The 19645-nt window shown below is 38.6% G+C and overlaps 1 protein-coding gene across 3 annotated transcripts; it reads left to right on the forward strand.

Annotated features, from left to right (window-relative positions):
• Nucleotides 1-8279: 8279 nt before the first annotated feature.
• Nucleotides 8280-14004, forward strand: rgs16 (regulator of G-protein signaling 16). Of its 3 annotated transcripts, none has more exons than XM_031899910.1 (6): nucleotides 8280-8396; nucleotides 9570-9620; nucleotides 10582-10683; nucleotides 11485-11543; nucleotides 11687-11853; nucleotides 12529-14004. In XM_031899910.1, the coding sequence occupies exons 1-6, from the start codon at nucleotides 8383-8385 to the stop codon at nucleotides 12718-12720; spliced, it is 585 nt and encodes a 194-aa protein (XP_031755770.1). In that variant the 5' UTR covers nucleotides 8280-8382; the 3' UTR covers nucleotides 12721-14004. The 3 variants fall into 3 exon arrangements, with proteins under 3 accessions (XP_031755770.1, XP_031755769.1, NP_001123855.1); XM_031899909.1 differs by lacking the exon at nucleotides 8280-8396 and adding an exon at nucleotides 8680-8984; NM_001130383.1 differs by lacking the exons at nucleotides 8280-8396; nucleotides 9570-9620 and adding an exon at nucleotides 10429-10481 and having other exon boundaries at nucleotides 12529-14002.
• Nucleotides 14005-19645: the final 5641 nt, after the last annotated feature.

Raw genomic sequence — 19645 nt, forward strand, 5'->3', positions numbered from 1 at the left:
ACAGAGGCCCATGGGAGATACAGCAATAAGCAGAAAAGTGAGAGCTGCCTCTGTCCTGACCAAATGTGAGCAGCGTGACAGCACATGCAGTGGAGCAGGGGAGGATGTGGGTGCTCAGGGCTGTGTGCCCATATGGATGCACAGAAATAATACTTAGGGGCTGATTTACTTACCCACGAACGGGTCGAATGGAGTCCGATTGCGTTTTTTTCGTAATGATCGGTACTTTGCGATTTTTTCGTATGTTTTGCGATTTTTTCGGATTCTTTACGAATTTTTCGGATCCAATACGATTTTTGCGTAAAAACGCGAGTTTTCCTATCCATTACGAAAGTTGCGTAAAAAGTTGCGCATTTTGCGTAGCGTTAAAACTTACGCGAAAAATGCGCAACTTTTTGCGTAAGTTTTAACGCTACGCAAAATGCGCAACTTTTTACGCAACTTTCGTAATGGATACGAAAAACTCGCGTTTTTACGCAAAAATCGTATTGGTAACGAAAAATTCGTACAGAATCCGAAAAAATCGCAAAACATACGAAAAAGTCGCAAAATGTCCGTTTTCAAGTCGGAACTTTTCCAATTCGGGTCGGATTCGTGGGTTAGTAAATCAGCCCCTTAGCATTTAGCACTACAGATGCTTCTTGAAAACAATCATACTTTAAATTGCAATTAAAAGAAGCAGCACTCTTGGAAACACAGCTAACATTTGAAATTGCTACTCAACCACGAAGATCAAGGACCAGGGGAAGTTGGGAATGGTAGGGCTTATGCGTTTAGGACAATCACAGAGCCTCATGGTTACTTTATCTTCAACTATGACAAAATATCTGGCAGCCCTTATAGGAGTAGTGGTGGAGCCAACTACAAATATTGGTTACATCTAACATAGCAATAGGTTTGCGAAACTATATTGCCTTATTCTGTTATACAAGGCCCCCTATCAATATAACATTACTATGCTCTGCACAGTGACTATATGTGAGATTAATACAACGCCTTCTCTTATAGTTTCTATGCAGTTTGGACATTTATTATATACTTTGTTAGTGAGAGTCAACAACTTGCACAGTTAGCGCACACATTTCCTACAGTTGCACCTAATTCAGCTGCTACGTGAGTATATGAAGACTGAAACCTGGTTGTGTTCAAGGCCTCTACACATTAACCAAAAAAACATAAATTATTACTATTAATCATTTTTATGACAGTAGCTGATAAGTAGGGCTTAGGTAAAAAATTTCACATTTTTATTTTTTGAATGAATAACTGCAGGGTAACTATGGCAAGCCACTTGTAGGGTAATACAAGCTAATTCTTGGTGCCCAGGCCTCTAAGCTCTCTAGTTTATTGAATGCTTATAAGGCATTTATGAAAACAAAACTTACCATTCAATACAAATAGCTCAGACCAGATGTACAAAGCCACTTTATTTCCTTTCATTGTAAGTTTGCACCTAGGCATTAAGTTACAATCCAAGTCTTCCAACACTGGTACACAATGGTGGCTGTAAGCATAAAGGATCTCTAAGGAGAAGATTGTGGTGTTTATTATACAAATTTATATTCTTAATATGTTTTTATCTACTGATTAGTCATATCTAGTGGTTCAAATGCAAACTGTAATAATGGCCCATAACTAGAGAAGGATTTATTCTTGCTCATGGAAATAAAACTAAAGATATGAAGAATTTGGCCATGATGAATAATGCTTGTTTGGAGCTATTTCCTTGGGCAAGTTGCATGTGTAACAACATGGCAGATTTACTGTTTTAATCATTTAAAAGGATCAAGTATTAGTGTTAGGGGGAACTCCCATTTACTGTAATTGCTTTCACTGGTCTTTACCCTTTGTCCCTTGCTACCAAACGTGACTCCTGGGTATTGATCTGCCGAGCCTGTACAATCTGAATTCTTTATAGCCATGTGGCTCTTATTTTTGCTAAAACATAATATTCTTAACAATCCTCCATACAACGAGCTCTAATTTTGTAAACTGTGGTCATGTAAATACAGTTTATGAATGTTTACAGGCTCTTACAGTTACAGTTAAAATCAGTTCACTAAGTAAATATTGACTGTGATGTTCTGTAAAGTCTATCAGTGTGCAGCTGGTAGTTACACAATGTAAGTCATAAGTTTGCCCTGACTGGCAGCAGGAGCCAGTAGGTTGGAATAGGGAGAAGATTGTAATTAAAAGGACAGTACAGTGGTGTGAAAAACTATTTGCCCCCTTCCTGATTTCTTATTCTTTTGCATGTTTGTCACACAAAATGTTTCTGATCATCAAACACATTTAACTATTAGTCAAAGATAACACAAGTAAACACAAAATGCAGTTTTTAAATGAGGGTTTTTATTATTTAGGGAGAAAAAAAATCCAAACCTACATGGCCCTGTGTGAAAAAGTAATTGCCCCCTGAACCTAATAACTGGTTGGGCCACCCTTAGCAGCAATAACTGCAATCAAGCGTTTGCGATAACTTGCAACGAGTCTTTTACAGCACTCTGGAGGAATTCTGGCCCACTCATCTTTGCAGAATTGTTGTAATTCAGCTTTATTTGAGGGTTTTCTAGCATGAACCGCCTTTTTAAGGTCATGCCACAACATCTCAATAGGATTCAGGTCAGGACTTTGACTAGGCCACTCCAAAGTCTTCATTTTGTTTTTCTTCAGCCATTCAGAGGTGGATTTGCTGGTGTGTTTTGGGTCATTGTCCTGCTGCAGCACCCAAGATCGCTTCAGCTTGAGTTGACGAACAGATGGCCGGACATTCTCCTTCAGGATTTTTTGGTAGACAGTAGAATTCATGGTTCCATCTATCACAGCAAGCCTTTCAGGTCCTGAAGCAGCAAAACAACCCCAGACCATCACACTACCACCACCATATTTTACTGTTGGTATGATGTTCTTTTTCTGAAATGCTGTGTTACTTTTACGCCAGATGTAACGGGACACGCACCTTCCAAAAAGTTCAACTTTTGTCTCGTCGGTCCACAAGGTATTTTCCCAAAAGTCTTGGCAATCATTGAGATTTTTTTTAGCAAAATTGAGAGGAGCCTTAATGTTCTTTTTGCTTAAAAGTGGTTTGTGCCTTGGAAATCTGCCATGCAGGCTGTTTTTGCCCAGTCTCTTTCTTATGGTGGAGTTGTGAACACTGACCTTAATTGAGGCAAGTGAGGCCTGCAGTTCTTTAGATGTTGTCCTGGGGTCTTTTGTGGCCTCTCGGATGAGTTGTCTCTGCGCTCTTGGGGTAATTTTGGACGGCCGGCCACTCCTGGGAAGGTTCACCACTGTTCCATGTTTTTGCCATTTGTGGATAATGGCTCTCACTGTGGTTCGCTGGAGTCCCAAAGCTTTAGAAATGGCTTTATAACCTTTACCAGACTGATAGATCTCAATTACTTTTGTTCTCATTTGTTCCTCAATTTCTTTGGATCTTGGCATGATGTCTAGCTTTTGAGGTGCTTTTGGTCTACTTCTCTGTGTCAGGTAGCTCCTATTTAAGTGATTTCTTGATTGAAACAGGTGTGGCAGTAATCAGGCCTGGGGGTGACTACAGAAATTGAACTCAGGTGTGATAAACCACAGTTACGTTATTTTTTAAGAAGGGGGGCAATCACTTTTTCACACAGGGCCATGTAGATTTGGAGTTTTTTTTCTCCCTTAATAAAGTAAACCTTCATTTAAAAACTGCATTTTGTGTTCAATTATGTTATCTTTGACTAAAAGTTAACGGTTTTTGATGAGCAGAAACATTTTGTGTGACAAACATGCAAAAGAATAAGAAATCAGGAAGGGGGCAAATAGTTTTTCACACCACTGTATGTAGCCTACTTCAACATGAACTCAATGCATAGGACTTGTGCTGAACATGCTTTATGCCTATTTTTTTTATTAGCAAATATTTATAGTTTTTGTTATTTTTTGGCACTAAACAAAAGCATGAAGTCAGTTTCATTTCCTGTCTCTTCCTGATCCAGTCCACTGTGAAGCCCTTGAAAATGAGCTGCTCAAAGACTGCTGCTTAGATAAGGGAAGGCATTGTTGGTTCAAAGGTAGATAGGTGGCTCTGAACATATTTGCCTGTTTATAAAGGAATGGAGGGGGTAAGCTCAGTGACAATAGGACAGCTTTCAAATTAGTGCTTTGTAATGGCAAAAAAAGGAAAATACCGATTTTTAAAATTAAAACAATTATCAGAATCTAATTTTAACACAAGTGATATTTATTGCGTTCATTTTAGCAAAGGTGTTTTAGGTGTATACTGTCCCTTTAAAGGAACTGTAATGCCAAAAAGGAAAGTGTATTAAAGTATTTAAAATATAATGTACTATTTCCCTGCAATGGTAAACGTTGTGTGTTTGCTTTATAAAGACTACTATAGTTTATATAAATGAGCTGCTGTGTAGCCATGGGGGCAGCCATTCAAAAAAAAGAAGAAAAGGCACAGGTTACAGAGCAGAAAACAGATAGGCCCTATAGACTACAATGATGTTTTATCTGTTATCTGCTATGTAACCTGTGCCTTTTCTCCTTTGAATGGCTGCCCCCATGGCTACACAGCTCCTGTTTATATAAACTATAGGAGTCTTTCTGAGGCACCAGTTGTACCAGCTCAGGGCAACAGTACATTATATTGTATTTATTTTTATACACTTTCATTTGTTTGGTGTTACTGTTCCTTTAATAACTTATTAAATGTTACAAATAGTATTTTGATAAAGAGACCTTAGAAGATAGATTTATTACATATCTAATATAATAAAATGGATAAATATTAATCTTTTATACCCTGCACATGTTTGTTTTTACGATTAGGAATGTTTACCTTACATTTAATAACAGTGTAAGGATCTGATGTTATTTTTACTTTTTTGTTAGTCCCAGATTTGCATTGTTATGCAGTTTCTTTTTTCAATGACCTACTAGGCATTTTTTTTAATATTAGAATGAAATATATTTTCCCCTTACCCTTATAAAATCTGACAGATATTAAATTAAAACCCTAAATGGCTTGTTGCACTATGCATCTAGGTTAATTAGCAGTTCAGCATGCAGAGTAAACCACAAAAATATAATTTAAACCCAAAGTGCCATTTAAAAAAATCTATAAAAAAAAAACAGCTACTCTGCATGACCCCCAATCCTATATTTATATATATATATATATAATGCTCTGTCAGCTTGCTTATACTGTGTGTAATTCAGGGCTGACTGAAAGAGAGTTGCATATGACCAGTGAAGTTGTGAATTAAATGAAACAGAAATAAAAATCAGGGAGAGAGAAAACTGCCGAAATACAGTAGTTGCTAAATAGACTGAAAACTGTTGTGGTTCCCTTGGCTTTCTCTTTAGAGAAACATGAGCACCATTGTTTTGCTTTAAACACTGTTTGCATTAGTATTTGAAGTGATGTCAATGTATTGAAACTCAACCTTTCCACCTTCTCTTCCCTGTAATCCTACCGACGTTCTGAAATAATATGTCCCAAAACTGTCACTGCTTGCATTGTTCTACACTATTCTACTCAATATTCTGTTGGGCCTTTGTGAAATCATCTGATGCTCTTTAGCGAGTCAGATTTTGCCTGTTAATATTGTCTGATCATCCAATGTGAATCTCTGATTGTTTTAATGTTTATTAATTGTCTATGCCGTTATTCCTGTGCTACACTTACAGGGACAGTGCACCTCCTTTTTCAACATGAGTTCAATGAATAGGACTTGTGCTGAAGTTTTGCCTATTGCTTTAATCAATATCATGCTATTTCTTGCGGTATATGGTACAGGTATCAGACCCCTTATCCGGAAACCCATTATCCAGAAAGTTCCGAATTACGGAAAGGCCATCTCCCACAGACTCCATTTTAATCAAATAATTCACATATTTTAAAATGATTCCCTATTTCTCTGTAATAATACAACATGACCTTCTACTTGATCCCAGCCAAGATATAATTAATCCTTATTGGAGCCAAAACAATGCTATTGGGTTAAATATTATTTAAATAATTTTATTAGCAGATCCAAATTACGGAAAGACCCCTTATCCGGAATACCCCAGGTCCAAGCATTCTGGATAATGGGTCCCATACCTGTACAATATCTGAAACTGTAACTCCCCAGTTCTTTAGAGCAAATGTGGGAAGAGAAGAAGGTCCACTTAATTCCCTGTATAATGAACTTCTCCGTAACTGTAAGCATGAGACACAGGATGGGGTTGGTTCGTTGGGTGGTAAGTTTGGTCTTAGTGTATACATAGGTCATTATCTCTATTTATAGTGGGGGTAAAAAAAGAACAACAATCCACTGTTTTATATTAAAAATTAAAGAAACCTTTTTTTTTAATTAAAAGAATAGGCAGAACACATTTGCCACACAAGTCCTATTTATTTCATGTTGCATGCAGGTGTATATAGGTATATACTGCACCCTTTAGCATGCAGTGTCTTTTCCTTACATTGTAATTAAGCTCTTTGAAACCAAGGCTTATTCACAGTTTCCTGATTTTTATATTTAATGCAACCAATCCTTTGCATTTTGCCCCACTTGTTATCTGTACAATGTACATGGTTAGCATTTAGGAAATATATTTAAAGTCCAACCACTTTACCAGTCTGAATATGTGTATTGCTTTTTTGATGTGATCAACCTGATGTTACATTCTATCTCATATTTATATAGCAAATTGTATGAACCCTGCAGAACAATATAAAGTTACAAACTAGTACCAGCTACTCTAGCAGTGGCGTAACTATAGAGAAAGCAGACCCCACATTTGCAGGGGGGTCAGACCATGGGGTCTGCTCCCTCGGTAGCCCTAAGAAATCCCGCCACTCTCTTATCTACCTTGTGTGAGCGGCTGGGGAATTTAGAACACAAGTGGGTGGGCCTGCAGGGGGGGGAGGGCCAGGTAGGTGAGCCTCCAAAGACTGGTGTTGTTACATTACTATACTTTAGGACAGAGGTTCCCAACCTCTTTTACTCATGAGCAACAATCAAATGTAAAAAGAGTTGGGGGCAACACAAGCATAAAAAGCTTCCCAGGGAGTTTGCTAGCCCTTATGTGGACTGACAGCCTACAGGGGGTTCTGTTTGCCAGTACACCTCCTTTAAGGCCACTGGGAGCAACATCCAAGGGGTTGTGGGGTGCAACATGTTGCTCCCGAGCCACTGGTTGGGGATCACTGCTCCAGGACAATGAATCTAGGCCACACTGTGCTTTAAAGTCATACTATATTTCCTTAGAAAGGAACTCCTGTTCTTCAATGCAGGGTTTATATAGCTGGGTTGTATAACCCACAGTCAATGAAATAAGTGGAATAGTTGCTCATACACACATCATTCATTATACACTTCATTATACACATATAATGTTGACCGTAACGTGTGATGTTGCCCATAGCAACCAATCAGATCTTTGCTTTTAGTTTCTAACTTGTAGGTGATTGTTTAAATCTAATTGCTGATTGGTTGTTATAAGCAACATCACTGGTGATATTTATCCCCAGTCTTAGTAAACATGACCCAATGACACAGACACATATGCAGCAAAGTTTGGTTTTGCATGGGTGAGTCCCCTGGGAAAAGATAAGTAAAATGGTGGTGCTGCGCTGTGTTCGTTTTTATCTGGGACGGTGCATTTTTTCCTAGAAGGACCACTGGCTTTGGGGAAAAAAATGGCACAGAAATGTGTGCAGAATTTTATTTTTAGGCACATACGTAGCTACTGAACCTGACCTATTAAATCATACTAAAGCTGGCACACAGCATATATTATACATATATTATATATACTATTATCCCAGTTTTTTTTGGCTCTGATTTTATGCATATTTAAAACACAAAATGACAGCATAAAATACTTTCTCCTTCCATTATTTGCAGCACTGAAATGCCAAATAACCCTGCTGACATAGTCCACTAATGGTTGCAGGCATAAGCATTTTTAATTTTCCAAAACCATAATTAAGCATAAATGTTTCCAGGTACATAGTAGCTTAACCCAAGTGAATTACTAAAATAGAAGTTGCAGCCATTCAAAAGCCATATCACCTAATCAGTTGCTGCACTGATTCTGTCCTACAGCCATGCCCAGTTGCTCTGTGGAAAGAACAATGCCAATATGGTACACACCATGAATTAACAGAATCTGCCATCACAACATCACCCTGCAGGGCATTCCCCAACCTCACTGCCCTCAGTGTGAAGAACCACCTACACTGCTTCAAATAAAAGTTCTGCTCCTCTAGTCTAAGGGTGTGGCCTCAGGTGCGCTGATCTTTTCTTTCTCTTTTGGACTTTCACTTCAGGAGGGAGTGGAAGGTTGCTGGGGACCTGGGACACAAGGCCAGGGAGTAAACCCTTGGTGAAGTTGGGAAACATGGGCCCTGTAAAGTATGTTGATAGAAGTGATAGAGTAATAGATTGGAGGTATCTTTCCCACACAATTCTGCCTGTTAGTGTAGGGATCATAGTGATTACGGAATCAGGTTAGAGAAAGGGTCCCCAACTTTTTTTGCCCATGAGAAAATAACACAAGCACGAAAAAGCTTCATGTGTGCCGAATAAGGGCTGTGATTTGCTATTAGGTAGCCCCTATGTGGACTGGCAGCCTACAGGCAGCTCTGTTTGGCAGCACACCTGGTTTTTATGCAACCAAAACTTGCCTTCAAGCTATAAATTCCAAAATAAGTGCCTGCTTTAAGACCATTGGGAGACAAATTCAAGGGGTTAGTAAGCAACATGAGCTGCTGGTTGGGGACCATTGGGTTAGAGGATTTCCCTGGAAGTTCCACTAGAGATGATCCAGGTCAATTAAAGGGAAGTGACATCCTGCCACGTTTGTCCTCAGATGGGAGTGTGCGTAATACACTCTGCAAGTGAATATTGCTGTGACCACTTATTTATTTTGTGTGCTAAATACATTTTTGTTATTGGTTCAACAACACCTGCATCCAGAAATCCTGTTTGTGCAGCTGAGAGGTATAGTTCCGCAACAACTCTCCCTTCCTTTACACATGTATGCAAGGGCCCAGCTGAGACTGATTGTCTAATGTAACCAATACCCCAGTAAGGTGGGTGCTAGTCCTGGGTGGAAAAATACAGCTAATGTGTATACACACTTCCGGCCTGCAGCTTTGTGCCTTTATGTGGTCATGGAACTCCAAGGAGAGTTCTAACATTATTATAAATGTCCTAAATAGGATCTTTAGTCTTTGTAAATGTCAGTGGTGCAGTAGCCATGACGGAGACAGCTCTGCCTTACGTCATGAAGTAAGAGAATCAATGGATGCAATTACCAAATATGCTCCAAGCTGTAAATAACGCATCAATATATCACACTTTGGCATTCAGGGAAAAGAATGCTACAAACATCACTCAGACTGCAGCTTGCTCAAAAGAATCACTGCTATTCCCATGACTAATCAATGCTTATTCCTTTGTACAACACAGCACGTAACCAGCAGGGGGCACCATTTTATTAGGATCACAGACCTTGCCAATTTACTTTGAGGTTAATTATCTATTGTTTTATATTTTTTTTTTTTTACTTATTTTTCTATTCAGACCCCAGTATCCATCATCCAGTGTGCCATTTAAACCAGCCAGGTTGCTAAGGTAAGTGTGTGAACCAAAAGTTCCCCACTTGTAAGCTACAGAATGAAATGCTAAATAATTCCCTGCTTAGAATTTTACAGCCTACAATGTCATAAAAATTACCTTTACTGCCTCTGTTATACAGAAGACTAAAGTAAACTGTACAGACCAGAGCAAAAAAAAAAAAAAAAAATCTTATCTAAATGCACTTACATTACCTTAAACTGTAAGCTCCACTGGAGCAGAAACTGATGTGAATGATGTATAATCTCTGTAATGTGCTGCAGAATATGTAGTGAATATAATAATAATTTAACTCATGTGCTCCTGCCACGTGTCAGCTTGTTGGTTGTGTGAGGATCAGTTTTGGAAAGGTCAGTACCTGATATCAGCCATTGCATCTACTGTAGATTGCCAAATTCATACCAATGCCTTAACACCCCAAAATTGGTCCTTGCGCTGTTTAATTATCCTTTACAGATGCATAGAGCATTTTTTGGGTGATGAAAAACATCTTAGTTTTGGTCCCTTAAGAATAAGATTAATAAACACTTACTCACAAATTGATTTATACAGCCATGGGGCAGCTAAGTGAATTACAGATCAATACAAACGGAAATAGCTTTTTCCATATAAGAGAAGCAGTAGGGTTCCTCCTTGTCACACATCACAGTGCATCCTGCCCTTTCATAGCCAGTGTGGGAGGAGGTCTGTGCATGTAACTCTCTTCCTTTGGATGTTGCGTTCAGACCCTCCTCCTCCTCAGTAGGCTGTGCACTACACATGCATAATATAAAGACATAAAGCATCCCTGAATCTGACAGTCAGTGCTGGAATCATGTGCAGAGGACTAACAGAGAAGCAGCGCTTTTACAGTAAATGGTAAGGGATTGACAATGTGCCCAAAGCAGGACGTCCTGATCTCTGGGAATAGCTTGACTTGCCTTCGGAAATTTAACTCTGTGCCTTTCTTGTGCCACAGGGTAAAGGAGCTGCGATCATCCATGGCTACCCTACTACACAAAGTAGACCTGGAACACCATCTTGTGACTTCTGGTTGGTACATGAGGGACACTAAAGCCAGGTCAGTAAATGTAGGAACATTCTCCTGCTCTGTCTATTTTAATGGGTCACGTATATTATTCAATTACTTGCTTCCTGCTTGTTCTGTTGCTATGTATTGTTCTCGGAGTATTCTTTATTCAGTTATTGTTAGTGTCAGCTGTTTCCCTTGAATCTATGCACAGTATTATTCATAATAGTAAACAGGATATGAAATGTGACAAGCATAATGTACCACAATGGCAAATGTACTGTATACATAGTTATTTATATTTATATATGGTTCATCTTGCCTGCCCTACAGTCAACCCTTGGCAACCAAACAGTAGTTAGCTTCAGAGTAAATTGGCGCCTCTTAGTTATTGCATTGAACCAATTTTTGTACAGGTATGGGATCCAATAGTCAGAAACCCATTATCCAGAAAGTTCCAAATTACGGGAAAGCCATCTCAAATAGGCTCCCCTTTAAGCATATAATTGAAATTTTATAAATTATTTCCTTTATCTCTGTAATAATAAAACAGTACCTTGTACTTGATCCCAACTAAGATTTAATTTATCCTTATTAAAAGTAAAACAATCCTATTGGGTTTAGTTAATGCTTAAATTATTTTTTAGTAGATTTAAGGTATGGGAAGCCAAATTAGGAAAGATCCCTTATCTGGAAAACCCCAGGTCCCAAACATCCTAGATAGCAGGTCATTTACCTGTACACAGTTGTCCAATTATCCAAATATGATTTATCAAGTGGAGAAGGGATGAGCTTTACTTTGCTGTGTGCACTAAATAGGAATCTTATATTCAGTATTTTTCCCTTTAACAGTTCTTTGAATGATGTTTTGAGATGGAAGGAATCGTTCAGTCATCTACTCAGGAGCAAAGGTAAATACCTAAGATTTATTTGGGGCTTTTAATATATGAAATAATTACTGTTGAGGGCAACAAAAGTTTCAGCTGTTGCATAGCAACAGGATGTGGAGCATTATTGCTACTGCCGAATATTCCAGCTTTCTTTATATTTACAGAAGGGCGCTCCACTTTCCATGGCTTCTTGCAGACAGAATTTAGTGAGGAAAACCTGGAGTTCTGGGAGGCCTGTGAAGACTACAAGAAGACTCGATGGGTAAAAAGGCTCCCCAGTAAAGCTCAAGGCATCTTCCAGGAATTCTTACTGATTGGCAGTCCCAAAGAGGTAAAAATTGGAAATTAAGTAATGACAAAACTTTCATAATGTATTTTCCCTGGTTGAAGTTACAACTTCATACTACCATTGTTGCTAATGAAAGCAATTGTAATTCTAAGCAACTTTATGATATTTATTAAATTTCAAGTCCTTTTTAAATGTAATTACAGCTATGCATCTGCCCCTTTTGGCACTGCTGGTTTTGTCTCTTGAAGCAATGTAACAAATGTCAGTTTTTTTACTGGACTGTTTGTCATATGGCTTCTGTTACATTGGCACAACCATCAGGGCACAGAATAGCAAGGGACAGACACATACTATATACAATAACATTTACAAATATACAAATAACCAATAATTCCAATAATAATGTATTGGAATGAAGTGGAAAAAAATTGTTGCATAGAATCACATTTTCTTTTATCAAGTGAAATGTTACACCTCACTATAATGAGTTACTTGACAGAACATCCACTTGTATAATATATAAAAATGATTTTATTGAATATAACTCTACAGTTGCAAGTAAATTGACATCATCTTGACATCCTCTTCATGTCATTGTTAAGAACACCGGTTCAATTATCTAGTGAGAGAAAATGGAATAATGGAAGATGTAAATCAAAGAAAATATCAATGGGAGATGCATCCTTACTAATAGGTTTCTTCTAAATATTTTTACAGGTCAATATTGACCATCGGGCCAGAGAACTTATTTATCAGAAAATGGCGGTTCCATGTAGAAACTGCTTTGATGCAGCACAAGAGCAGATACGTATATTAATGGAGAAAGACTCATACCCACGCTTCCTTAAATCGCCAATCTACACCAAGCTACTGAAACAGGCCTCTCAAAGAACAGCGTCCTTCACGTGAGAAGCAACTTGATCATAGAAGAAAGTGACAGCGCAGAGGCCCAGAGCTGAATGGAGGAATTGTGAGTCAGGAGTATAAATCAACTGGTACTGAGAGTTACAGTCTGATACCCGACTAAGGAAACAGAAAATCCATGTAACTGCTCAGCAATATGCAGTGGATACTGAACAAAAATGGACAGTAGAAATGAATGTATTGTAGATCCAAATGGTGTCAGCAGGGAAACCCATTGCTCTTACTGGATAAGTTCTTCTTATTACAAAGGCAACATACTCTTGGGACTGCCATGAATTCATATTACCCTAGGGGTATATATGTACATAGAGCAACAGGGGAAAGGGACTTCCATGATATGTGGTATGCATTGCTGCTTGTTTTCTGGATCCCAGATTTTCTTCACTCCTAATATAATGTTGGCGGGTGGGGTTTGGTCAGATTTTATGTGGGATTTGGCATAATGGGGCATGGTTAGGGCATGATTACGGCATGTAAGGGGAGTGGCTATGAATGCATGGAGACATTTTTTGCCATAGGGACCCCATGCTACTTGTTGGCAGGGCTCACTGACCATGGTGTTGTGGGCTATAAATTGGGACCCCCCCCAATGGGAACTTAGTATGGGGCCACTTGATTACTGATGGTGACCCTGCATTTTATTATTGGCATGTACTAAGTTAGAGGAATGTCAGACTTGTTCATGCTTGGATGTATGGAGCCAGCCATAAAATAACCCAATAATAAAACTAAAATACAAGGCTGGAAATATTGTTTGCTGTGTGCATGCGTTGGTAACACATTTTCTTCAGGCTTTACCCTTTTTAAGCCACCCACCCCTTCAAACATTCACACATTCCAGGACCCACCAACACACAATCTTTAGTCATTTAAATAGTACTGTATAATTATAAATAAATAATTATCTGTTGTTTTTTTTCTTGTGTGTTGGCTCACATGTGCCCCTTGTGTTTTTATCTGTATATGAAACTTTGACACAAGGGAAAGATTTAGCCACAGAAGTAATGCTGAGCCTTAACACAACCCAAACCTTAAATAGATTAAAGAGCAAATAAAAATGATTTTAGGTTCATAATGTTTCAGACCCTGGCCCCGCATGTTAAGTGGCAATAGGTGAAATATATTTTTTGGGGGAGGGAGCAAGTGAAGTGTGATATTTTCATATTTTCTGTCCTCCAATGCTTTTGATAATTGTCTGCATGTCTGACACTACTGCCCACTTGGATTGTGTTGGAGATGGACATCTACAATAAAAAGGTTATTCGTTTCCTTTTGTTTTTGTTATTGTTTCAAATCTATGTATTGTTCTGCAATTGTCTTCTATCATCTGTCATCAATCAGTGAGCTGCGAGTGGCACTTTGCATAGAAAAGAGATGGGATTATACCTCCGGTGTGGATAATAATCTGCCTCAAGCAGTGCAGCGTTATGCAACACTATTGCTCCATGTGACAGAAACCAGAATAAACAGATAATATAAGGGATATAAAGATAATTAGATTTATCCCTTTTCTGTGAAGGTGCTAATACAGGCTAGGGCGGGGGTCCCAAACCTTTTTTTACTTGTGAGTTACATTCAAATGTAAAAAGAGCTGGGGAGCAAAACAAGCATGAAAAAGCTTCACGGGGGTAACAAATGTGGGCTGTGATTGGCTATTTGTAGGCAGCCTACAGTTTGGCAGTACTTATGGTTTTGATGCAATTAAAGCTTGCCTTCAATCCAGGAATTCAAAAATAAGCACCTGTGTTAAGGCCACCAGGAGCAACATCCAGCAGGCTGGTGAACAACCTATTGTTCAAGAGCCACTGGTTGTGGATCACTGGTCTAGGGCTTATTTATGTCACAAAGTGGGGAATGTGCGCTTTTTTGTGTAGTGAGTTGCACCTAAACCACCTTCATTAAAGTTACTTGCATTAAAATGATACCTTTGCACTTTTCTATAGTTGCACTGGGTGTTGCTTAATCCTTTCTGCCTTCAGTTTTGAATAAGACACTTCTGCGCTTATTGATACAGGAGAACCCTGGAGCTACCACCATCTCATGCCTAGGTGCCTAAAGAATTAGGAGCAAAAATCAGAAAAACACCAGAAATTATGCCATTTTACCCCAGAAATTATGCCAGACAGACTTAGAAAATATTTGGTGAATTGTGTCCATTTTGACAAATAAGACACAACTGTGGTAGGTGCAGTACAATTACATCAGAAGAACTATCTTTTTGCATATGCAATTACACTGGAAAATACATAGCAATTGCGTTTGAAATTGCACTTTGTGCAGTTTATCTAGGTAAGTGAATGTGTGCCAGTGTATAGTAATGTGCTATTATATAGTAATATGTATAGTTAGGTAGTAACATCTTAAATGATGGATGTCCAGCCTGCAGCCCCTAGTTGACATTCATCTATATCTCCCATCATCCACTGTCAGCTGCAGAATGCTAGGGGATTCTGGGAGTGCAGTTTCACAGTTTACACAAGGGTGGCAAGATGGTTTACCTCAGGCAGTCCTAAATGCCAGTGATGTTTTTGACAATAAAATCAGTATGCTTTTTTCCTAGTTCACCTTAAGCTTCTCTGGTAAAGTGCACGTGTGACACTGTATAGTTGCCACCAGCATTATTTGTATAGGCTTTGCTGATTAGCCACATTCATCAACCCTGATACCTCATGCATGAATCCTACTGTTTGATTGTGGCTGCACGGAATCTTGTCAGACGACTGAATGGTGGGTGGATTTGCATTCTTCCTCGCTAAACAATTAAGGAGTCAAAACACTCAAAAATCAGAATTCCCTAGATGTTTGTATTGCTTATACTGACAGGCCTGCACTGTTCAGTTTTCTGTTGACAAAACATAATACAAGACAGCTTATAGCAAAGATACTTGCATGATTTCAAAAAAATCAGTTTTCAAATTTTAAACTGTAAAGGGCAGATTTATCATAATGTGGGAAAATATAGGCCTCTTCACCAGCGATTCCTATTGTTGCCGGTGGAAAGGCACTTCATTTTCATTCGCCCGTGATAGATCTCTGCTATTGTGTTTCTGTTTTTTTTACATCAACAAATATTAATGAGCCCTTTTGATAAAAGGCAATCGATGCTGCTGTTTATTGTAGGACATTGGCTGTGGTCCTGAGTCAATAAGGCTCATTTACGTCCACAAGCACAGTGGGAAACTTGTGCTTTTTCCGCAGTGAATTACTCGTAAACACACTTTCATTAAAGGTACTTAAGGGGCAGATTTATAAAAGAAAAAATAGCTCACCATATAAAAATTCACCTGCTTTCTATTCATTCCTATGGGATTTATAGAAGTGTATTTATTAATGGTATAGTTAGAGTTCACCATTTGATAATTATGCTTCTAAAAATCCCACAGGAATGAGTATAGCGTAGGTGAATTTTTCTGTGGTGAGCTTTAACTTCACATTTTGATCTCCCTCAAAATGCGTTCCTTCCACTTCCATATAGTTGCACTCAGTGCCGCTCAGTCCTTCATGCCTTCTGTTGCAAATCAGGCGCTGCAACACCTATTGACACAGGGGAACCACCAACTTCTGACATGTAGGTAGCGCTATGGCTCCCTCAGGGCCAATTGCTTCATCAGAATTATCTGTTTGCATCAGATTGCAATTTACACAAGTTATTAATATTAATTTAAATTCTATACTGCAAATAGTATACAACAGAACATCAAAAGCTTAAGTTTCTGATGCATAAGCAAACTCCTGACACTTCTCTGTTCAGTTAGGTAAAAACTAAGTAAGCTTTATTAGAAAGGTCTATGTAAATACAGCCATAAGCACTCACAGAAAAGCTGCACAGAGTCCTCTATCAAAGGAAACACAGGATTTCGTCTCCTTTTTTGTAAACATGTTCTTCGGTATCTGACTTCCACTCTCAGAAAAAATTCTCAATTTCTGGGGCCAGAGTCTGCGCAGCTCCCCCATCCCATAAGAAGTTACTCCCCCTCCCATCAGAATGTGTGATCTATGCTACCGGTAGCAGGAAGCTATGGAGACCAAGCTAAAATGGCAGTTACTATCTTAAACAAATGGAGGGAGCATCTAGGGCTCTGTACTTAGGTATGGTAATGCTTTCTGCAGAATAAATATAGTGTATAGTGCTTAAGCTCAGCACTAGTGATGAGGGAATCTGTCCCATTTCGCAGAAAAATTTGCGAATCTTTCAAAAGATTTGCGCAACAGCAAAAGATTAGCGAAGCAGCAAAAATGACGCATGTAGAAAAAAATTGTATATTGATTCTATTAACACGCAACAATTCTTTTGACAAGAGAGACAATTCTTTTTGACGTGTGACAACTCTTTTAACAAGTGAGACAATTCTTTTTTGATGCGCAACAATTCTATTGATGCAGGCAACAATTTTTGGACGTGCAGCAAATTCGCTGCGAATCCATGTCTTGCAAATTTTTCGCCCATCACTATTGAGCACATTTTAAACTATGGAATCTTGTGAGAATGTGTAAGAGCTAACTATAATGGCCTGTGGTTCAATGTGCTGGCCACCGTAATGCTCAAGTGCAGCAACACTGCCATCTAACACCCACATGGCTACATAGCAAGAAACTACATAGAAAAGGCATTGTATATATATTTATGTTCTAAAAAGATAACAATAACAAATTGAAGAAACATAACATACATTGGGCCCGATTCACTAAAGTCCGAAATAAGGAATGCTTGTCATAATTAAGAAGCGATGTTGGCGTTATTTATCTTGCGACGACATATTTTCAAGCAATATATTACGCAGCGCACAACATATTACACAGCACGCGATATTTTACGCAGAGCGCAAAATTTTCAGAACGGTAGTCTTCAGAAAGTAATGGTTACGTGGGTAATATATTGCGCTCTGCGTAAAATATCGCACGCTGCGTAATATGTTGTGCGCTGCGTAATATATTGCTTGAAAATATGTCGTCGCAAGATAAATAACGCCAAGAACATCGCTTCTTAATTATGACAAGTGTCCTTTTAGTGAATCGAGCGAAAAATAAGAAGTGATAAGATTTTTAACGCATGCTATAAATAGCACTCCTTATTTCGGACTTTAGTGAATCGGGCCCATTGTGTAGCAAGAAAGACATTTCATTAAAAAACCCAAACCTATGATAGGGGACTCATCTTTGTAAGGTTAAAATCCAGCAGACCTTTTTTTGCAGTGAGATATTTAACCTGGTTTTGCAGGTCTTTCTCCAGACTTATGGCACTTTTGTTGTGGCAAAGAAGAGTTGTGGGCAATCCAAAAGGTTATAAAAAAGCTAAATTGCAGTCCTAGATTGTAGCTAAACGGGGCAGTGTTGCTGGGTAGCAGGGGTAGGCAGTAACTAGCTTGCTGTCATTAATTTTGAGTGGTGTCCACTCTGCAATACCATGTGACAGACAAGCAAGCTCTGCATCTGTGGGCTACTGATGTTTGGCAAAGGTTTCTACCTTTCTACCTATCCAGTCCCCATAAGGCTTAAAGGCAACCTGTTAGCCTAATAGTTGCAAATACTTTTTTATTGTGTTAGTCAAGCAAAATAAACTTTACTTACACTATAAAAAATTGTAAAATTTTGTTGCCTTTAGTATAGGAATTCTCAATCATAGCAAGCAGGCAGGTGCCAGTTTGTGGACACTGTTATTAAGACAAGCTTCATATCATCATTTTAGATTCTTGTGTATGTGCCAGAATGGGGGACATTTAACGTTGGGCGGTCAGTGCCTGTGATGCTGGATGTTACTGTGCCATTTAATGTCAGTAATTTATTGCCTAATAATGTGTGGAGCTGGCACTGCATGCAAGCATAGGTATGCATACGTAGAAATAACATTGACAATATTTTTTTCATCTTTTTATTTTATCTTTTGTGTAGTCTGGTTTGTCATTGATGCTTGTTTGGGTTTGCTGGTTATTTGTGAAGTTAATTGTGTGGGTACTTTCTTGTGATTGTGACAAAGTAAAAATGAAGGATGCCTTTGTATCTTCGGAGTTAGATATGAGGAATCCATAGGTGCTGGCAGATAAAGTGAATTAACAATGTTCAGACTCCTCTAAATAATGAGCAGCTCCAACATGCCCAAATCCAAGCCAAGGAGGATAAATAAAGAAGTGAACAAGATGATCAGAGATATGGCACAGATTGGAATGACTGTTTCTACTATTCATCAAATATGATAGACTTTAGGGATCTGTGCTTCAAGATAAACCATACATTACCATGCCAGACGCAAGAGAAAGATGCAACAGGCCAGTGAAAGTTAGTACACTATTGTTATCTTTTAATGATATAGTAGCACTTCTGTAGCACATTCACATACAGATAATCACAGAGGAAGCAGACCCTGTAACTGTTGAGTAGTGATGAGCAAAATTTGCAAAATGGTAAAAATTTGCGTAACGAATTGAAGCAACTTTTTGCAGCAACTTTTTCCATACCGTCCAACTTTTTTCCACCATGCAATTTTTTGTGTGAAAAGTTTTAAAAGTGATGGGGCGCTCTAGAAAAATAAAAAATCTAAAAGTCAGGTGTTTAAATAGAATTCATGTTATCAGTCCTGCAGGTTTAAAAGTCCCAAAGGTTTGCAGTAGAACTCTTCCTGCAGAGTAATATCACAGTCCCAGATGATGTTACAAACCACAGCCACTGCCAAACCAGTCCAATCTGAATTAACACCAGAGGGAAGGGCACGCTCTCTGGCGTAATAAAATTTAAAACTATTTATTTAAGAATAAAATAATGCACTTAATGCACAAGTTTCAGCATATTAAACACGCTCATCAGAAATATCAATGCGGCGCTCAGCCCAACGCATTTTGTCCAGAATAGGACTTCTTCAGGGGAACGAATTATGAAGCTTACATACTTACATTAAAAATCCACATTTAATTAGGTA

Source organism: Xenopus tropicalis, chromosome 4 (genome assembly GCF_000004195.4).
Source record: "Xenopus tropicalis strain Nigerian chromosome 4, UCB_Xtro_10.0, whole genome shotgun sequence".
Classification (NCBI taxonomy): Eukaryota; Metazoa; Chordata; class Amphibia; order Anura; family Pipidae; genus Xenopus; species Xenopus tropicalis.